Source organism: Oryx dammah, unplaced genomic scaffold (genome assembly GCF_014754425.2).
Source record: "Oryx dammah isolate SB20612 unplaced genomic scaffold, SCBI_Odam_1.1 HiC_scaffold_11163, whole genome shotgun sequence".
Lineage (NCBI taxonomy): Eukaryota > Metazoa > Chordata > Mammalia > Artiodactyla > Bovidae > Oryx > Oryx dammah.
The window spans coordinates 4,598,020-4,619,965 of NW_024080556.1; the positions used below are offsets into that span (position 1 = coordinate 4,598,020).

The 21,946-nt window shown below is 38.6% G+C and overlaps 1 protein-coding gene across 2 annotated transcripts; it reads left to right on the forward strand.

Moving 5' to 3' along the window:
* Window positions 1-27: 27 nt before the first annotated feature.
* Window positions 28-9,626, forward strand: LOC120860686 (transcription and mRNA export factor ENY2). Of its 2 annotated transcripts, none has more exons than XM_040236438.1 (5): window positions 28-247; window positions 1,629-1,705; window positions 5,478-5,548; window positions 6,754-6,828; window positions 9,354-9,626. In XM_040236438.1, exons 1-5 carry the CDS (start codon window positions 242-244, stop codon window positions 9,428-9,430), a joined length of 306 nt encoding a protein of 101 aa, XP_040092372.1. In that variant the 5' UTR covers window positions 28-241; the 3' UTR covers window positions 9,431-9,626. The 2 variants fall into 2 exon arrangements, with proteins under 2 accessions (XP_040092372.1, XP_040092373.1); XM_040236439.1 differs by having other exon boundaries at window positions 85-175.
* Window positions 9,627-21,946: the final 12,320 nt, after the last annotated feature.

The window sequence follows — 21,946 nt, forward strand, 5'->3', positions numbered from 1 at the left end:
GATCTGGACTCTCTTACCCAGAAGGCTGAGCGACAAGGAGGTGGCCCGCGCTGGTTAAATTCTCACTTTATAGGCAGGGTGGCGAGACCCCGCCCCGGAAATGCGTGTGCTAGCTTTCTGTGTGCTTAGGTGCCCGAGCTACTGAGGGTCTAGGTCCGGGCAGCCGAAGAGTGTGGTAGGTAACGGTCGTCAGCGCAAGGGTCATTTCGTCGCTGGGAAGGGACGGCCCTCGCCCGCGGTGATGGTGGTGAGCTATGCCCGTGGTCCTCAGGGCCGGGACCCGGGCCCAGCCCAGGCTCCTTTCGATGTGCTGTCTTTCGTTAGCTTCCCCGACCCGCGCTCGCGGGCCTGTAGGGCTCTCCGACAGGGCGTGCTACCGGAGTTGGCCTGAAGCCAGTCTTCGCTTTGTTTTCTGGCTCCTCCCCTCCCGCCTCTCCCGCTGTCTCCGCCCTATTCTATTTTCCCAAAGAACGTCTGAACTGGGAGGGATCCCCTAGAGCCCTTGTTTTACCAGTGAGAAAACTGAGGCCTTTTAATAACTGACTTGTCCAAGGTCACTATCCGTAGTGTCGGGGGCGAAGGCAAGATCAAGTTCAGTATTCTAGGGAAGGTACTGACTGTAGATCTTAGTGTTATTTTGAAAATGTTAGCCTGCAACTGCAAAAGCAAACATACTCTAGTTCTTTCTCAACCTCTCCTTTTTCCTGTTGCATTAAAAAAAAAAAAAAAAACACAACTCTGAAAACTCACCGCCACTCTTAGTTTTCTTATAGGCGGCGAGTTGGGAGACAACAAAAGTTCTCAAGTTACTGACAGATAAGCCCAGATAAGTAGGGTAACGTTGGCTTATTACAAGTTTTACAACTTAACCTTCCTCTTATTTCTACACCGTTTTGGTTGTTTTTACTGAAAATTGAGAATTTTCTAAGTTAGGAATTTATTTGAGATTTCTTTTTTCTTTATCCCAACCTGCAAGTTTTGATAAAGAACATACACACCCACACACAGCTAGTTTGGCGGTTGGAATTCTGTACATCCTAGTGAAAAGTAAAGCGCTTAAGAGCCTTATCTGGAAATTTTGTCACCAACCGTACTTAATCTTTTATCGATATTCAGGTTATATAGCTTCCCCCAAATTTTGAATGCATTTAGTAAGAGGCAGAAATGATTAACAGTCAGGTATTATGTGCTGTAAAGTATTTGGGAGCTTCTGGGGTCACAGTGTCTGAGTTCACTTTTCTATCTTGGTTCCTCAGTTTCCTCACCTGTAAAATATAAACTGTGTTAATACTACTTACATAAAAGAATAAGATCTGGGAATTAAATGAGATAAAAACACATTAGTTTAGTGCCAGGCACATATGCATTTAATAAATGTACAGTAATTGTTATTATCCAAAGACTTACTAATGAAGGGTACATGGGGGCGGGGGATTGTAAAGTTCATCATTATGACTTCTTGGGAAACAGTAAATAATATTGAAAGTAATGACATTGTCAACACATTGTTGAAATTTATCACCCCTTCAGTTGATAGAATGTTACCTGTGTTGAGGTTCTAGCCTAGAGGATTTAGAAGACAATGCTTTGTAAGTGTTCTGTATCTGAAAATACATGTTGATGTTCAGGTTAGCAAGATGAACAAAGATGCGCAGATGAGAGCAGCGATTAACCAAAAGTTGATAGAAACTGGAGAAAGAGAACGGTAAGTAATAGACTGTGTTAATAAATTACATTTAACATCTTTAAACTATAATTTTGTTATATTACAAAGAATCTAGTTACCAAGTAACAATACTGATGTTAGTAGAAATAATTACAGAAAATTGAGATTATCCAAAATGTCAATTCCCAACATCAATTAAAAAAAAAATGTTTAGGTCTGTTCAATGTGGCAAGACTTGGAGGGAAGTGAATCATGTATATACAAAGATGAACAGGAAATGACTCTCTCTCAAAAAATGTGTAAACTAAAGGAGAAGAAAAATACATACCCAAATAACTGCCCTTGGAGATAAAATGTTGCCCAGTTTTTAAGAGAGTCTACATAATGGAACCAGTTTCAGTTACCAAGCTCTCATATCCTCAGAGTGCATTTGCTGTTTTTACTCTCTGAAATATTCTTCTTTCCCCCTATCTTTAGCTAATTTGACGCTCATTATCAGGTTTTAATTTAAATATCATCTCTTCTAGGAATCTGTTAATTCCCAAATACCTTGTTCTATCATAGCATTTAATTACTTTGTATTATACTGGCCTACTTTGCTAGTTTGTATAAGTAGAATCTGAGTTTCTCCAGAGCAGAAACTGTATACCCAGCATCATACCTAGCACATAATTCGCCAAGTAAACATCTGAGGAATGAACAGGTTTGAAAGTGCAGAGGAGAGGCTAAAGAATCAAAAAAGGCTTCCAGGAGCAGGGTGATAAATTGTATGAGAGAAACCTAAGAGGGAACTTTCAGCTTCTACCTGGAGATTAAGATGATCGGTGAAGTCTCCCAGAATGGTGGAAGTGTTACGTCACCTGGGAGAGAAGAATTAGTGGTTGCCCAGCACAGTAAAAGAGAAAGGACAGTCTGGGCAGATGGAAACAAATATGCAAAGTCAAAGAAATTTGTTCTAATATGATAATATTCTGGGGGAACTGTGCAACTAAAATGTGAAAGACAGTGGACAGGAGAAATGTGGTTTTTGTATAATCAGAAATCTTTCCATTAAAAAGGATGAGAAACTAGCTCAACTAATGGAAATGTATAATATCGTGTAACTAAAAGTCTAGGGTTTGAAGGTGCTTCAGGCATCACTGGGTCTAGTCTCTCAAAAATTGTCACCAAAAGTATGTCTTTATCTTCCTGTCTCATATCTGCTTTCCTCTGTTGGCTTTATTTTCCAGAAGGCACTACGCACAAGGTGGCAGGAGTTAGGAGCTCAAAATTTACATCTCCAGCTAAAACTATCATTCTCCTGATGGTCTCAGCAACGTACTTAACTTGGTTACATCCTTGTTCAGTAATAGGCCATTCATGGTCCACCTTGCCTAGCTCGCATTTCCATTGCTAGAGCCCCTACCCAGATTTCTTACACCAGAGTTGTAGAGGGTTTTTACTGTCAAAGAAATGGCAGAAAAATAGGTGGTAGGTTTGCAAAAACATTTGTTGCCTTATCCTTTGGTGGTGGGAGGCATTAAAAAATTTTAAGAGGCTGACTAGATTGTGTTGCACTTTAGGAATGTTATTTTGGCAGTGTGAAGGAGATTTGAAGGACTAAAGATAGATTGCGAAGATAATATCAGGCGAAAAGTAAAATAGCAAAAAAGGAAAGAACTTACAGTTTTGTTTTGTTTTGTTTTGTTTTAAGTAAAATCAACAACCCTTTATATGAGGAATGAGGAAGAAGAAAGCCTCTAGAACAGTGCCTTGGGAAACCAAGAGGATAGTATTGCCAGTAATGGCTGTAGGGGATTATGTATTATTGTTTTTCATTTGTCTTCATTCACATAGCTTTAAGTTACTGAGTTTCTACCATTTGCCATGTCCTGTTAAGGTCTGAAGATACGATAGCGAACAAAATGAAGTCTGTTCTTTTATACTGCTTACATTCTAATGGAAGGAGACAGAAAATACATGTGCAGTGTGTCAGATGGTGAGGAGTTCTAGAGGAAAAATAAAGCAGAGAATAATCAGGTGTGTTATAGAAAGGAAAAAAGTGGACCTCACTGATAAAGAGATCAGAAAGATTTGAGGGAGTGGGGAGACTCATTGCCATGGTCCTGAGACAGCTTGCCTGGCTTTTTTCTTTTCCTTTGGCCACGTTTCACACACCTTTGGGACCTCAGTCCTTCGTCAGGGATGGAACCCAGGGCCCTGCAGTGAAAGCACTGCGTCCTAATAACTGCACTGCCAGGACATTCCTTGCCTGGCCTTTTGAGGAACCCATGAAAGCCACTGAGACTGAGTCAGTTGGGTAAGGGAGAGAAACAGTAAAGTCAGAGACATCGCTGGGGAGGGGGCAAACCATGCAGGGTCTCTTAGGCTCTAGTAAAGACTGGAAATTGCATTTTGGGTAAACCGGGAGATCCCTGGAGGGTTTTAAGCAGGGAGAGGAGAAGGAAGTGCAGAGGGGAAGTGGCAGGGGAACAAGTCAGCAGGCTGTGGCAGCAGTCCAGTCAAAAGAAGAGAGTGGCTCGAACTAGCTAGTAATGGCAGAGGTGGTGAAAAGCATTTGAATTTCAGGTATATATTTAAAAACTGGAACCAGTAGGATGTGCTTATAGATTGGATATTAGTGTTATCAAAATTACTGAGTGAAGGCGGCTGCCAGGCTTTCTAGCCTGAGCACCAAGATGAATGGAGTTGCTTTTCTGGTAAGAACAGCTTGAGGTGGAAGAGAAGCAAGAGTTGGGTTTGGGCCCTATTAAGATTAAATGACTTAAACATCAAGATGGAAATGTCACGTAGTAGATGTTAGGAATATTGAAAAAGAAGCAGTTTGGCTTGTGACTCGACATGTTTCAGCTGAGAAATGAGGTGATTTAGGGTGAAGATCGAGGCTTCATAACAGTAGGCTTTGCAGTAGGTTTTTTGCACCCATGATGTCATCAGTTGTAATACATACCATTATTTTTTTAACCATTAAGAAAAGAAAATACTGCCAATTAAATTATGGTAGGCAGGCCAATGACTGGATTGTTAAAATGTGGAAAAGTACAGTCTTAGAATTAATGAAATACCATAGTTAATGTAGTAACTAAAGTTCTTCCCTGGTGGCTCAGACGGTAAAGAATCTGCCTGCAACACAGAAGATGCGGGTTCGAACCCTGGGTTGGGAAGATCCCCTGGAGAAAGGAATGGCTATCCACTCCAGTATTCTTGCCTGGAGAATTCCATGGACAGAGGAGCCTGGCAGGCTACAGTCCATGGGGTCACAGAGAGTCCAACATGACATGACTGAGCTACTGACATATAACATAGCTAATGTATAATTTAGAAGGGTAATAAGAAAAAGGGAGGGGGGAATCTATAAGGTTGAGATATAATGGGGCAGTAAGATAGTTAACAGTTAAGAATTTGTAGTTAAAGAATGGATTCTGGGGTTTGAAGCTTTCAAAAGTACAGCTGCTTCAAACTCAACTAATACCCTTTTGAAGTTGTACGAAACCCACAATATTCCTGTTGGGGGAGGGAAGTAGAAAGTGTGTTAAGAAGGCCCAAGTAGGGTTTCTTAAGAAGTATTGTGTCCCATCCACTTGACTGAATTTTATTGATGATGAAAATGAAGCTCAGCATTTAAATGACTCACATAAGATCAAAGAACTTTTTAGTGATAGAACCAAGATTAGGCCATGGTTAAATTAAAAGTTTTGTAACCAGAAGGCAGGGGATTTTTCATTGAACAGTGAAGCTTTGCTTCAAACATTCCTGTCTAAGATACTGTATGCTGCTGTAGTTTAATTTGGAAACACTTCTTTTTCAACAGCCTCAAAGAACTGCTGAGAGCTAAATTAATTGAATGTGGCTGGAAGGATCAGTTGAAGGCACACTGTAAAGGTAATCAGTTTGATTTAGAAGATAAGCTAATTCCATTGCTCTCAACTGTGTGGGTCTGAAATTCACTAGAAAAAATTATAATCAGTATTTTAAAATGTATTGAGTGCTCAAGCATAGTTTTACACAAATAGAAAATTGAATTGTGGTATAGACTGCTTGCAGTGAGTGATCATATGTATACCTGTTCTTAAATTTTAGAAATGTTTCTTTGTGTTTCTCTTAAAACAATTGAGGCAAGATTTCCTCTGGCATGAAATATCCCACCTTTCTCAGTGTGCCTACTGGAAGTGAAACATTAGTGATTCCTAGTCAGTTTTTCTTAATAACATGTTAAGCATGTTATGGCTGGCAGACATAGAAATTTTATCTCCTGTCTTTAACAGTGTTATTTTTGAAAAAAATCATCTATAAAAGCTCTTAGAAAATTACTTATATTTTTTAAATTATAAAATGGAAGCTTGTTAAATTACTGGGTATTGATGATGATGCCATTAGCTAGATTCCACAAGTCACTAAGGTGAGCCTCCTTCCTTTCTGGCTCAGCTTTTGGCATGATGGAATTCTGGATATTTATAATGAATTCTCATTGTAATGGTTTCTACAAATGACAATGATAATAGAGACTTTATATCATTAATCCAAAGAAGGCAATGTGCCAAATTAACAAAAGCGTAGACTTCAAGCTCAAATAGACCTTTGTGTAAGACTGGAGCTAGATTTCAAGTCGTGTTTGAATGAGTTATTTAATTTTTAAGCGTCACTTGCCTCACTTTCAAAGTGGGAAAAATGCCCAGGCCATTAGATAATTGTGAATATTAAATATTGCAGAGCTCCCAGCACATAATAGGGGTCCAGTGTTAATTCCTTTCCTCCTCCTCCTCCTCCTCCTCTTGGTCCAGCATAGAGAAGAGAAAGGAGCAAAGGAGTTGTTCCATATTTTAATTTGGGGCAATTTGAATTTACAGTTCAAATTCATTCTACTTATTAAAACTATTTGTCTTACTTTTTTAATCTGGTGAATACATGCTGTGTTTAAGGTTGAACTAAATCTTCATTAGAACGAAAAAAAGAAGTATCCTCTTTTTTTTTTTTTTTTTAAGACCAGTCTGGACTCTAAAAACATGATCTTAACCCTTCCTCTATGAAAATCTTTCTTACAGATAATGATTTTAAATGATATGATTTGTTTTTTGCTTTTGCATAAGAGGTAATTAAAGAAAAGGGACTAGAACACGTTACTGTTGATGACTTGGTGGCTGAAATCACACCAAAAGGCAGAGGTAAGGAATACAAATTGTGTGAAAGGAAATGTGGGCTAAGACATGATTTGTTTTCTCTTTTGCTGGTTCAGGGTTTTTTTTTTTTTTAACAAGGAAAAGCACTCTTTCTAAAATTATGTGGGTATACTTGCATCTTCTCTTTAGGAAGAGTTATAGTTGCCTTGCCAACTTTCTTGCACAGTTTTGAGTAACAAACGAGGTATAAAATGTTTTGTACTCTTAAAACAATATACACATGTAAGTTGATATGGTTGTTAAAACAGATAATTTCTAAAATTTGGGACTTTTTTTAAGAGGCAAATATTACCGGAAGCTAGGATTTGTAAAGTTTAGCCTTATGTGTAATAGTTCAGCATTTTACACCAGCCCCTGAGTCATTGCTCGCTTTCCTTATTAAAAATAAACAAAGTTGTCTTCTTGGATGTCTAATTAAGAATCTGGTAGCTCCGTAACTTCATGATTGGGTAATTCTTGTTTAAGACTCACACTTCAGCTGCCTTCTTAATTTCTCTCTTTAATTCCTTGTTAAGAGAAACCAAAAGAAACACAGGAAATAATGTTAAGTCTGTATGCAATAATTAGGTATAACTAGATTATTTTCATTTGAGGAAGGCGGTAGGGGGTGGTTGTAGTTATAAGTGGAAGCAGGTAAATTAGATAACCCATTAGTTGTTTCCTCAAACAGAAAAAGTAAAAAGAATTGAAGTGTGAAAAGTAAATCACTTTAAAATTATTACCAGAGAATACTAGGCCCTGAATTGCTACCACCTGGAAAGAACTACAGCATCCCATGGTCCTTTCCAGCCATCTTTTAAAACATAACTTTGCCGGTCAGTCATATTTCGGGGTGGGGGCAGTATTTATTGCCCTCCCCATGGATTTATATTTTTAAATAAATTTCTATATTTTGTTTCTACTTTTCTTCTGTAATTTATGCTTAATCTGTTAACATTTAAGAAGTAAATCTGTTAACAGGGTAGAAATTATCTCTGCATTTCCTTAGTGCTTCTGTGTTGGATATTTCAATCCCTTATAGCTCCCCTGCTAGAGAATTAGCAAAAAATAAAAGTAAATCTTTTCTTTTTATTGTTAAAGTATTTTTTTAATTAACATTTTTAGTGTCAGTTTTGTGAACTTTATACACCTGTATAGATTCGTTCTAAAAGACTCCCTCAAGCTATTCCTTTATAGTCACACCTCATCCGTAACCCAAAGGCAGCTGATCTGTTCTCAGTCATCATAATTTTGAGTAGAAGTATATTTAATATACATATTGATCACATTTCCAGTGGACTTAATTATGTAGTCCTTATATCTCGGCAGGTTTATACTAAATTTATAAAGAGGAGTATCTGTCTTATTTGATTTCTGTCATTTGTGGAATTTTTTGTAGAAATATTGAACTATATCTGAAGATTTCATTTCCTCTGGATTCAAGCAAATAACATTAGAGGTTAAAGTTAATTCCTTCTTGTCCTTATTTATTAGTAGCCAAAAAGGGGGGAAATAGTGTAGATTTAATAACTGACATTCAATATTAAGTTTCAAGGATCAGGGCTTCCCCCCCACCCCCCCCCCCCCCTTCTTTTTTTTTTTTTGGCTGTGCCTTGCAGCTTCTAGGATCTCAGTTCCCCAAGAAGGGAATGGACCTGGCCCAAATGGTAGTGAAACCTGTGATCCTAACCACTAGGCCACCAGGCAACTCCCATTTCCCTATTTTTGGTTTAATATTCAGAGTAGATAATATAGTCAGTCACATGATTCAAGATTTGAAACATGAACATATGACAGAAACAACTGTTGTTGAAGCTCTTGCATCTTTGTTGATTCAAGAGGATATATGCATTTATTTCAATACAGGATCACCAAATTATCTCCCCAAATATGCTGTATCAATTTATTCTCCCACCAGCCAATGTAACAGGGCCAGTTTTCCCTCAGTCTTGCCAATACATATACTAGTGACCTTTGGGTTTTAGCCAATCTGATTGGTAAAAATATGCTCTCAGAATGATAGTTTTAATTTTCATTTGATAGTTTTAATTTTCATTTCTGTTGTGAGGTTAAATTCTTTTGACATTCAAGAACTGTGTGCTTCTCCTTTCATCATTTTTCTGTAAGCCTGCTGATCTTTTTCCTATCAAGTTGAAGAAATTGTATAGTAGAGAGATTACCCTGTTTTTGTAAGAGTGCTTTCTCCTTTTTTTGTTTGATTTTAACCAGGCTTATTAAGTTGCATTTGAATCAGATTTAGCAATCTTTTACAGGCTCTCTTTCAGAAAGGCCTTTTCTATTCCTTGTATAAAGAATTTTCACATGTGCAGTATATTTTTAGGTATTGGATAGTTCTTTCAAACAATAAATTTCAAATATATTTTATTTTCTCAGATATCTTTATTTTTTTTTTATTGAAGCATGAGGGTTATGAAATTTTCACTTGGGAATCCTGAATAAAATACCAGATCTCAAATTGATAAATATTAATTGGAATCATCTTACTCTTATGTTTTTATTTTATATTTCAGCCCTGGTACCTGACAGTGTAAAGAAGGAACTCCTACAAAGAATAAGAACATTCCTTGCTCAGCATGCCAGCCTTTAAGATTGAATTAGATTGTGTTGTTTTGTGGTTTTATTTCTAAAGTAAAACTTGCCATAAATTAGGAATCGATTTCCCAAAATAAAATCCTTTTTTGTATGATGGTATACAGTTTTCAGTAATGATGTATACATTGTATTGATTTTTTTCCCTAAATGTGTTATTTTAATAAATATCTCATGAATGAGTTTGAAGTTTCCTTGGATTTTGGAATAAATGGGACTTTATTAATAATTCATTAGATTTGTTGAGAGAAAAGTCAGCAGTTAATACAGTTTAAGTGTTAAGTATGTAAATGTTAAGTAAGCACATCTCTGTACTAACAATTTAGGAGAAGTAAGCAGCCTCTTCTGATTGTTTGGATGTAGTATATGCCTCTTTTGAATCCCTATATTTTATAATATATGTCCCATCTTGTACTATGGATACCTTATTTCTTATTTGTTATAAACGCTGAGGGTTAGGACTGGGTCTTACTCATCTTTATGTGCCTTCCTTATTCCTCAAAGAATTTACCATCTTACTGGAAGAGAGAACATTTGCAAAGTGGCTCCATACCAAGCTCCTCCTCTCAAATACTCTACTCATCTGAACTTTGAAAACAGAAACTAAATTGCATCCCCACATACTAAGGTCAAGAACGAACTAATGGGAAATAATCTCCACCCGTAGCTTTACTCTGACATCAAGATTGCCAAATCCATGGACTTTTGTCTGTTCTTATGTGAGCTCTGCTGGAAAATGAGAATGTTGACCGTCCTGCCACTTGGACCTCTTCCCACTTCTCACGCTGTTTAGACCTCCCACTGGAACCTCCTGTTTCTTGTGGATACCTTTCGCTATATGGAACTTTAAATAATGATGTTTCTTAGTGCTCCCTCTGGGCCCTCTGCCTAATGATATGATTTCCTGGGCAGATCCCAGGAAACTTGGGTCGGACCATGGCTTCAAATACTAACATTGATAAATGGTAAACTGCATCTCCAACCCAGCCTCAGGATCCATATACTCAACTGCTATGGATCAGCTTCCTTGAATGTTCCATAAACACCTCAAACTGACCACACCTAAGAGTGATTTTTTTTCCTCTAGTAACTGCCCATACTGTGTTTCTATTCTCTCTGAATGATTCTCCCAGACATACAGATTACTTGAAAGTGTTAGTTGCTCAGTCGTGTCCAACTCTTTGCAACCTCATGGACTGCAGCCCACCAGCCTCCTCTGGGATTCTCCAGGCAACAATGCTGTGAGTGGGTAGCCGCTCCCTTCTCCAGGGGATCTTCCCGATCCAGGGATTGAACCTGGGTGTCCTGCATAGCAGGCAGATTCTTTACCATTTGAGCCACCAGATTACTTGAACTTGTTAAAACACTGATTCTGAAGGTAAGGAATAGCGCACAAGATTGTGTATTTCATACAGGCTTCTCTAACATGTTCATGCTGCTAATCAAGACCATTTTGAGTGTCACAAGATTGTAAACTGTCAACTACCTGCCCTCGTAGGCCCTCTTAAATTCAAGCCCAGATTACTGCAGTAGGCTCTTAATATTTCCTCGCTTCAGTTGCTCCATGCCTCCTCCAATATATCTTCCACATTACTGCCTAAGTGACCTTGCTATAAAATTCAAGCCTGGTCATTTTTATTCCCCTACTTGAAATTTCTCAATGGGTAAAGTTCAAGCTCAGCCATATCACCTAGGCTCCTCTTGAACTGCCATTTACTTATTTCTCTGGTTAAGAGTCCCCAAAAGGGCCAAGTTGCTATATCTCTAATACAGTAGAAAATCCACCAAACTGGGCAGCCCTCCTACTTAACTCATTCCTACTTGCCTTTCCGAATTCAGCTTGTTGTTACCAGAATATTCTGATGTTTCTTGCTCTGTTTCCAATTCCCTACCACTTTTTCTATGAGAAGTACCTGTTCTGAATTCAACACTGGTTTTCCAACTTGAGCATGCAACTCCTGGAGGGGAAAAAACATGACTTTATTTTGTATGATATTTACTTGTAGGTGAATGGACAAAGCAATTAACACATGAATGAACTAGTGAACAAATGGGAGCAAAAAAGGAAGGTAACAATACAGTTGAGTGCAGTTGAGGAAAGCATTCATGTTAATTTTTGGATCATGCTCTAGAGATACAAATTTCTGATGAATTTTAAGTGTAGTCATTGAACGAACTGGGCTTAATTATGAAAATTTGAGTCCAAGACACACAAAATCATAAAACTACCTGAAAACATTTTCTGTTTCACTTCTTATAAAGCAATGATCCAAAGCAATGATAGTTATATTCACCAGTATGCTACCAATTATCAAAAATGAAACAATCTTAAGTGGTACATAAATGTTGAACAATTAGTTTCTATTTCATAGTACTGTATATGAAAGCAAATAAATTGCTCAGAGATACTAGTTTAATAGCTCAAAAGAAAATATGAGAAAATAGAAAATATTTTGAAATGGAACAAAAATAGCTGAATTGAAAATAATTCAAAATACTAAAGAGCCTAGCTTTAAAATGATAATACCGAGAAATTCCCCACTATCTCTAGGTTTTTTGGTTTTTATTTTTGACCTCTTAGAAATTATCCTGTAGTTTGCATCTAGAACCATTGATATCTTTCAAATAAACCAACTTTGTATGTATCTTGACTCACATCATTGATTTATGTTAAATTAGGAATACATCTTTTAAAAGTTTTGCACCCTTTCATGCTCAGTGTTGAAAATTCATTAGGAGATTACTGTTACATGACTGTGCCGAGTGAGTAAAATACTAATTAGGATTACCATAAGCTTCTCTTGTATAGGATTAAAGAAGACCCAAGTAAATTATTTATGTAATCGCTTTGCTCTGGCACCACAAGCGTATCGTTGGGTTGAGCAGTGCCAAGCATGGGCCTGGGTGATGTTGGGGATTGGTAATTGGATATGGGACTTACATAACTTGAAAAAAGACTCCATCTAACTCAAGAGAATTGTGACAGCTGCTCAGTAGCTGATGTTGGAAATGATCCAACATGTGGTTTAACCCTTCTTGTAAATGGCTATCATGTTACTCAGTGGCTTCATAAGATCCTCATATTTATCATCAGAAACCACACAAAAGTCATTGGATGAATCTGCCAAGAAAACTTAGGTGCAATTAGACAATTTGAGTCGTGATCTCATCTATTACATTGAATTATAAGGTAAGGCTGACTTCTGCCTCAGTTTCTTCATCTGCTTAATAGATTTGATAATGCTGACCCTGGAGAGAATGAAAATTTTTTAAACTGTAAACATTATTAGTAGGATAATTATAAAAAGCAATTTGGGTAAATCAGAAAAAAAAAATCCAGATTCGTGTTACTCCCAGGAAAAACTGTTGTTCAGTTACTCAGTCCAACTCTTGTACAACCCCATAGACTGTAGCCTGCCAGGCTCGTCTGTCCATGGGATTTTCCTCGCAACAACACGAGTAGGTTACCATTTACTCCTCCAGGGGATCCTCTCGACCTAGGGATCGAACTCGCATCTCCGCCTATCCCACACTGCAGGCAGGCGTATTCTTTGCACTGAGTCACCCGGGAAGCCCTAGGAAAAACTGCAAATATGTAGTTATTTACTATGTGTCTTCTAGATTTGTGTTGATAAAGGAATTACACTTGTGTAGAAAGATGCTTTTATTTTTCAGGAATTTCTAAGTAATATTGCCATAAGAATACCTACAAAAATGCCTACATAATAACTTGCCTACATAATAACTTGATCAGAATAGAGAAAAAAAAATCACTATAATGGCACTTAGCAGGGAAAGCTAAAATTATCTTTTCACCCTGATTTTACTATCACATATACAGACACAAATCTATATCCCACTTATCTTTTGATGTTCAGTGCATAACAGAGTGCATAACAGAATTCCTAATATGTTCTTATAAATGAATAGATAAATGGCAAAGGAGAAAACCTGTTTATTCCAGACTTTGAATTATATTTGGTTATTCTGCTTATCAGTCACCAGGGGGCAGTTGAAGCCTATATTTTGATCCTCTCTGGGGCTCACTGAAATATCTTCTCATGTCAACAGCCCCAAATCCAGGCCAGTCAGCTTTTTCAAGATGATAATGCAATTGAATTAAAACCTAATATAAAGACCTCAGAATGTGCTTCTGGTATATATTAAGATGAAGCTACACTGAGATGTTATTTTATGGGGATAATAATAATGTAGATATTATTTTACTGGGATCATTTTCTGAAGCTAATTTAGTAATTCAGACAGCAAATTGATTTAAATAGCACAACTGAAATAGTTCTATTTCAGCTATTTTATCAAAAAAGCACAGTATGTAAATTCTTAATAGTTTCTAGTATGTTTTCCATCACTATGCTCCTCTCTCAGAAAGCCCTTTTAAAAGAGAATAATATTCTTATTTTTTTCTCTTACAGTGTAACTTTGTTTATATATATATATATATATAATATATATATATATATATTCATGTCATGAAGTGCTAAGTCACTTCAGCAATCTCTGACTCTTTGTGACACTACAGACTGTAGTCTGCCAGGCTCCTCTGTTCATGGGATTCTCCAGGCAAGAATACTGGAGTGGGTTGTCATGCCCTCCTCCAGAAATATATATATATATATATATATACACACGTATGTGTGTGTGTATGTATATATGTATATGTATTCACAAATATATACATATATATATACATAAATAGAGCCTCATATAGTTCAAATGAATGTTGGCTTGTGATAACAGTGAAGAAAGCCAATGAATGAAGGTAGATAGAATCTGCACTCATGGTGGATTGTTGCTCGTAAAAGTTTTGATACTGGAGCTGGTACTCATCACATCTATAAATGCTTTGGCTTTCTGCCCGGGATCACAAGAATTAAGTGATAATAAGGGCCTTCCAGTTACTTTATACCTTTGTATTCTAAAATTATTTGTGGAGGGCACAGCTTTAAGAATTTATCCCTCCTAGAGAGCTTCTTATATCAAAGTTGGGCTTTGGTGGCATAACAGTCACTAAATAGAGTAATTGAAATAGAGACGTCCATCAAATAGCCTGTGTGGTGTGCTTCCCTGGTGGCTCGGGGTAAAGCATCTGCCGCAATGCAGGAGACCTGGGTTAGATCCCTGGGTTGGGAAGATCCCCTGGAGAAGGAAATGGAAACCCACTCCAGTACTCTTGCCTGGAAAATCTCATGGATGGAGAAGCCTGGTAGACTACAGTCCATGGGATCACAAAGAGTCGGACATGACTAAGTGACTTCACTTTCACTTTGTGTGATGTGCAGGTGACTTAGGCAGCAATACAGCTGCTAGCAAATTTGGAAAACTCTAGTGTAAAGGACTGTAAAGGTCAGTTTCCATTCCAATCCCAAAGGAAGGCAATGTCAAAGAATCTTCAAACTACTCCACAATTGCACTCATTTCACATTAGCAAAGTAATGCTCAAAATTCTCTAAGCTAGGCTTCAACAGTACAAGAACCGATAACTTCCAGATGTTCAAGCTGGATTTCGAAAAGGCAGAGGAACCAGAGATCAAATTGCCAACATCCGTTGGATCGTAGAAAAAGCAAGAGAATTTCAGAAAAGTATCTGCTTCACTATCTATTCTAAAAAGTCTTTGACTGTGTGGATCACAACAAACTGGAAAATTCTTAAAGAGATGGGAATACCAGACCAAGTAACCTGCCTCCTGAGAAACCTGTATGCAGATCAAGAAGCAACAGTTAGAACTGGAGATGGAACAATGGTCTGGTTCCAAATAGGAAAAGGAGTACATCATGGCTGTGTATTGTCACCCTGCTTATTTAACTTATATGCAGAGTAAATCATGTGAAATGCCGAACTAGATGAAACACAAGCTGGAATCAAGATTGCGGGAGAAGTATCAGTAACCTCAGACATGCAGATGACAACATCCTTATGGCAGAAAGCGAAGAGGAACTAAAGAGGCTCTTGATGAAGGTGAAAGAGGACTGGAAGAGCTAGCTTAAAACTCAGTATTCAAAAAGTGAAGATCATGGCATCCAGTCCCATCATTTCATGGCAAACAGGTGGGAAAACACTGGAAAATAGTGAGAGACTTCATTTTCTTGGGCTCAAAAATCACTGCAGATGGTGACTACAGCCATGAAATTAAAGATGCTTGCTCCTTGGAAGAAAAGCTATGACCAACCTAGACAGCATATTAAAAAGCACAGACATCACTTTGCCAACAAAGGTCTGTCTAGTTAAAGTTATGGTTTTTCCAGTAGCCATGCATAGATGTGAGAGCCGGACCATGAAGGCTGAGCGCCAAAAAATTGATGCTTTTGAACTGTGGTGTTGGAGAAGACTCTTGAGAGTCCCTTGGAGTGCAAGGAGATCCAACCAGCCCATCCTAAAAGAAATCGACTCTGAATATTCTATGGAAGGACTGATGCTGAAGCTGAAGCTCCAATATTTTGGCCACCTGTTGCAAAGAGCAGACTCATTAGAAAAGACACTGATGCTAGGAAAGATTGAAGGGAGGAGAAGGGGATGACAGAGGATGAGACAGTTGGATGGCATCACCGACTCAATGGACATGAGTTTGAATAATCTCCAGAAAATGCGAAGGACAGGGAAGCCTGGCGTGCTGCAGTCCACAGGGTTGCAAAGAGTTAGACACGACTGAACAACTAAACAACAGATGGCGCTAGTGGTAAAGAACCCGCCTGCCAATGCAGGGGCTGTAAAGAGATGAAGATATAGGATCCCTGAGTGGGAAGATCCCCTGGAGAAGGGAATGGTAACCCACTCCTGTATTCTTGCCTGGAGAATTCTATGGACAGAGGAACCTGGCAGGCTACAGTCCATAGTGTTGGAAAGAGTGGGACGAAACTTAGCATGCATGCACACACACATCATGTGATTTGGGGAGGGTGCAGCAAGGCTAATACCGTGTGTGTGTGAGTGCTCTGGTCCTCCTCCCAGTTTTACCATTACTGAGCTATATGACTTCATTAGTCACTTAAATGTACATGACAGACTGTCAACAACACATCTTTCTGCTAAGGATGCTAGGAGTATAATAAAGAATGAGAATTATGGGCATTCCTCTTCTGAGGTGTGACATAAAGTCAGTTACAGTAAAAGACTTTTACAAGTCTTTAAATATACGCTGTTACTTTTCTCCCTAGTAATGGGGCTCATAAAACAATTTTGTGTATGGGATCAATCTCCCATATTTTACCCCATCCATAAGCATTGGGCTTTCAGCAGACCTAGTTCATGAAAAAGCACAGATGTTTTCACTGACCAGCTGCATTTCCTATGTTCCTGATATAATTTTTTCACTTTTTAGAGACTTTGTAGAGACCTCCAGCCAGTTGGTGAAGTTTTTATCATTATTATCCAACACTCCCTTCATATTCTCTCTTCCCTCTCTACCCGCTTATTGATTTCTACCCGTTTATTGATCTCTATATCTCTATCTCTACCCGTTTATTGATAAACCATCATGGTTTATCAATAAAACTCCCTTATAATGACCCTGAACTTCTCTCTTCTTTTTTTTCTAATCACACACAGTCCGGATTAAACCTAGTTACCCTGAGGGCTTCCGCCCTGTGTGCACCTGAATTTTGCTGCGGAAAATCACACAACCCTTCTCTAAGTTTCACTCTAAACCAGCAATAACAACACTCTCAAAACTAACTGGCATGACCTTATCAAAAACATTAATGTCAAGAAAGAATGAAAGACTAAAAAAAGAAAGAAGGAAAGAAACCAAAGTCAGGAACCGTTCCATGTTAAAAGATAATGAAGAGACATGAGTATTTAAAGCGATGTGTAAACACACAAAGCACAACTATTAAGAACATTATTAGGGCAATTAGAAAACTTGGAAAATGAACTGTGGTATCACTGTTAAAATTCCTGACTGTTACCTTTGTATTCAAGCAGAAAGACCTTGTTCCCCAGTGAAGCATTTAGGGGCAAAGTGTCACGTTATAGTGTGTGTGTCAGTTGCTCAGTTGTCTGCCTCTTTTGCGACCCCATGGACTGGGGTCAGGCTCCTCTGTCCATAGAATTCTTCAGGCAAGAATACTGGAGTGGGTTACCATTCCCTTCTCCAGGGGATCTTCTTGACCCAGAGGCTGAACCCAGGCCTCCTGCATTACAGGCAGCTTCTTCACTGCACCAGGGAAGCCTGTCACATTGCAACTGACTCTCAAACAGTTCAACAACAGAAATGTATATATATTAAATATGAAGAGAGAGAAAGAACATGTTAATCTAAGGGAAGGGGATGTAAATACTTGTTTCAGATATGTTTGAAATTTTTCAAAGTAAAATTCTGAAAACAAGTAACGATCACAAATCTCAATGAACACTTTTCACTGCCCAAGAACCCTCCTATGCTTTTCTAGTCTATACATTGCCCACTCCCCTAAAATGCCTATTTTACCCTCCTTTCCTGAACTGACAACATTGCTTCATGCTTCATCAAGGAACAGCAATCAGACAAGCACCCTCAGTAGTTCAGTTCAGCCACTCAGTTGTGTCCGACTCTTTGTGACCCCATGGACTGCAGCACACCAGGCATCCCTGTCCATCACCGGCTTCTGGAGCTTGCTCCAACTCATGTCCATCAAGTTGGTGATGCCATCCAACCATCTTATCCTCTGTCATACCCTTCTCCTCCTGCCTTCAGTCTTTCCCAGCATCAGGATCTTTTCCAAGGAGTCAATTCTTCACATCAGGTGGCCAAAGTATTGGAGCTTCAGCTTCAGCATCAGTCTTTCCAATCAATATTCAGGACTGATTTTCTTTAGGATTGACTGGTTTGATCTCCTTGAAGTCCTAGGGACTCTCAGGAGTCTTCTCCAATGCCACGGTTCAAAAGCATCAATTCTTTGGCGCTCAGCTTTCTTTATAGTCCAACTCTCATATCCATGCACTACTGGAAAAACCATAGCTTTGACTAGAAGGACCTTTATTGGCAAAGTCCTGTCTCTGCTTTTTAATATGCTGTCTAGGTTTGTCATAGCTTTTCTTCCAAGGAACAAGCATCTTAATTTCATGACTGCAGTCATCATCTGCAGTGATTTTGGAGCCCCCAAAATAAACTCTCTCACTGTTCCCACTGTTTCCCCATCTATTTGCCATGACATGATGGGACTGGATGCCATGATCTTTGTTTTTTGGATATTGAGTTTTAAGCCAGGTTTTTCACTCTCATCAAGAAGCTCTTTAGTTCCTCTTTTCTTTCTGCCATAAGGGTGGAGTCATCTGCATATCTGAGGTTATTGATGTTTCTCTCGGCAATCTTGATTCCAGCTTGTGGTTCATCCAGTCCAGCATTTCGCATGATTTACTCTGCATGTAAGTTAAATAAGCAGGGTGACAATACACAGCCTTGATGTACTCCTTTTCCTATTTGGAACCAGTCCATTGTTCCATCTCCAGTTCTAACTGTTGCTTCTTGATCTGCATACCGATTTCTCAGGAGGTAGGTTAGGTGGTCTGGTATTCCCATCTCTTTAAGAATTTTTCACAGTTTGTTGGATCTACACAGTCAAAGGCTTTGGCATAATCAATAAAGCAAATGTAGATGTTATTCTGGAATTCTCTTGCTTTTTCTGGAATTCTTTTGCACAATTGCACTCATTTCACACGCTAGCAAAAAATCCTCCAAGCCAAACTTCAACGGTACGTGAACTGTGAACTTCCAGATGCTCAAGCTGGATTTAGAAAAGGCACAGGAACCAGACATCAAATAGCCAACATGCACTGGATCATAGAAAAAACACCTTCATCACTCATCACTAAACCTATCAGCCTTCCTGAACCTGGACTCACGTGTCCAGCCTTTCCTCTGTCTCTGCTCTGTGCTTCTCTTTTTCAGTGATTGCCTTCCTGCATTTGTCCCCCTCTCTTTCATCTGAAGTTTCTCCCTAGCAGCACAGTTATTTAGCCAAGTAGGTCCCCTCTTTTATAAAAACCGTGTCTTGATCACAGATCCCAGGAACTACCCCATTTCTCTGCTCCCATTCACAGTGAGGAAGGCTTGCTTCATCACTGAGTTGTCTATAGGTACTGTCTCCACTGCTTCACCTGCCACTCATTTACTCATGGAAATTACATTCCAATGAAGCTATTCATGTCAAGGTCAAGGGAAACTAATCAACCTCTTGGTAACATTGTAATAAGTGACCACTCTCCTTCCTTAGACACATTCTTTCCTTGATTTCCATTCTACAAAACTGTCTGATTTTCCTCCTAACTTATGGCTGCTCTCTTTCCGTCTGTTTGCTAATGTCTCTTGTTGTTGTTGTTTAGTAACTAAGTCAAGTCCAACTCTTCTGTTATCCCATGGACTGTAGCCCACCAAGCTCCTCTGTCCATGAGACCTCCTAGGCAAGGATGCTGGTGTGGGTTGCCATTTCCTTCTCCAGGAGATCTTCCCAACCCAGGGATTGAATCTATGTCTCCTCCATTGGCAGGTGGATTCTTCACCACTGAGCCACTAGGGAAGGCCATCTTCTCTTCCTCTAGACATCTAATTGTTAGTTCTCAAATCCTAATCACGTGACTTAGTTTTTTTTCTTTACCTGTAACCTCTCCCTAAATCAAGGGTTCTTAACTGTTTTTAGCAGTAAAGTGAAGCCTATGAATTCTCTCCCATATTTAAATGCAAAAAATAAACATTTTAGAATTACACAGGAAACTATACTGAAATATAATTATAAGATATTTCCAAATAAATGAATGATATTATTCATTCATTATATTAACACAGAAATAAGCCAATGCATTTCAAATACAGGTAAGTGTCATGTATTATTATTTTAAAATATCAGTGTAAAGGCTTATTCAAGTTATCTCTTAACTTGTAAAATGACATCAAATTGTGAGATGGTTTTCAACAGGACAACATATCATATATATTACATGGTATGGTATGTCAGAAATTCCTTCAATTTCAAATATTTGTTTTAATGGTTGCAAGTATTGAAAATCTTGATTGGTTAAGGTATATATATTTTTGAAAATGGAGTTAAAGCTTCTTTACCTCACTTTAAAAGGCCAAAAAAAGTCTTATCTCAAAGAACACCAGAATTTTCAAAGGTTTTTTGTGTTTAACTATAATAAGATTCAGTCCCAAGATCAAAGACTGTAAGCTAGGACAAAATCTTTAATAGAATTTATATCAGGAAGAACAGGGTTTTAGATCTGTGGTTCAGATTTAATACCATCAAGATAGAAGTAACTTCTGAAGGAGTCCTCTGTAGTTCCTAGGTGTTCATGGATTTCTTTTTTTAGAAAAATTGATAACCATCTCAGAGTAAAGCGTGTCCTTTAGCGTTTCAGTTTGGAAAGGATGTCAGCCTCTATTCTGGTCTTCCCAATCAGCTGCTAATCCTAGAGAGCTTACAATATATTTTTTTAAGTAGAAAACATAATAGGCTTGAAATGAAAACTTTATCTCATTCAAATGAAAACTTTCTCTCTTACCTCCGAGGTAAGGCAGCACATGGATAAATCATTCTTTTCAAGGTATTCTGACTGTGGAATTTCTTTCTTTCTTTTTTTTTTCAGAAAAATTAAAGCAACTGTCCTTAATTCAAAGAAGCACTTAGGTATTGCTCTCTGGGAAAGCCAGTGAACTATTTGGTAAACATAAATTCAATATCCTGGTCCTCTTATTGGCAATTTTTTAAATTCAATGATTCAGAGGGATTATCAGAGGGTAATACTGATGACTTTGGTGGTGGTTGGCAAAGGTTCTCACAAGACGTCAAGAAGGGTTTACATTCCCAGTGCATGTCTGTGTAGAAAACAAGAAGTGATGATATCACGAGATGCTTCCTTTTCTGTTAAGGTAGCAACACCAGATACATTACCAAGCCTTGCTGGGACCGGTCAGGAAAGGCAGTGGTCCCCAACCTTCTCGGCACTAGGGACTGGCTTTGTGGAAGATGATTTTTCCACAGACTGGGGACAGGGAAACTGATCTGGGGATGATTCAAGAGCATTCTGCCTGTTGTGCTAATGCTGATCTATTTGCACATGCTCCCCAGGGCCAGCACCAGGGCCTCAGCCCTATCTCAGAGCATCAGGCATCAGACTCTCACAGGCAGTCTCAACCTAGATCCCTCCCATGCATAGTTCACAGCAGGGTTCGCACTCCTATGAGAATCTAATGCCATGGCTGATCTGACAGGAGATGGAGCTCAGGTGGTAATGTGTGCAGTGGGGAAGAGCTGTAAACACAGATGAAGCTTTGTTCACTTTCCTGCTGCTCACCTTCTTCTGTGTGGCTCAGTTCCTAACAGGTCATCAACTGGTTACTGGTCTGTGGCCTGGGGTTTGGGGACCCCTGATGTAAGAAGTACAAGTCTTTTTTCCAGTTGAAGATTTGTTTGGAAAAATAATTTTTCAAAAAACAGAGCAATAAAACAACCTTTCACCATTTCTAACATGTCCAAAGCCCTGATGGTTTCCAAAAGAGACTCATAAAATAAGAATTCTTCT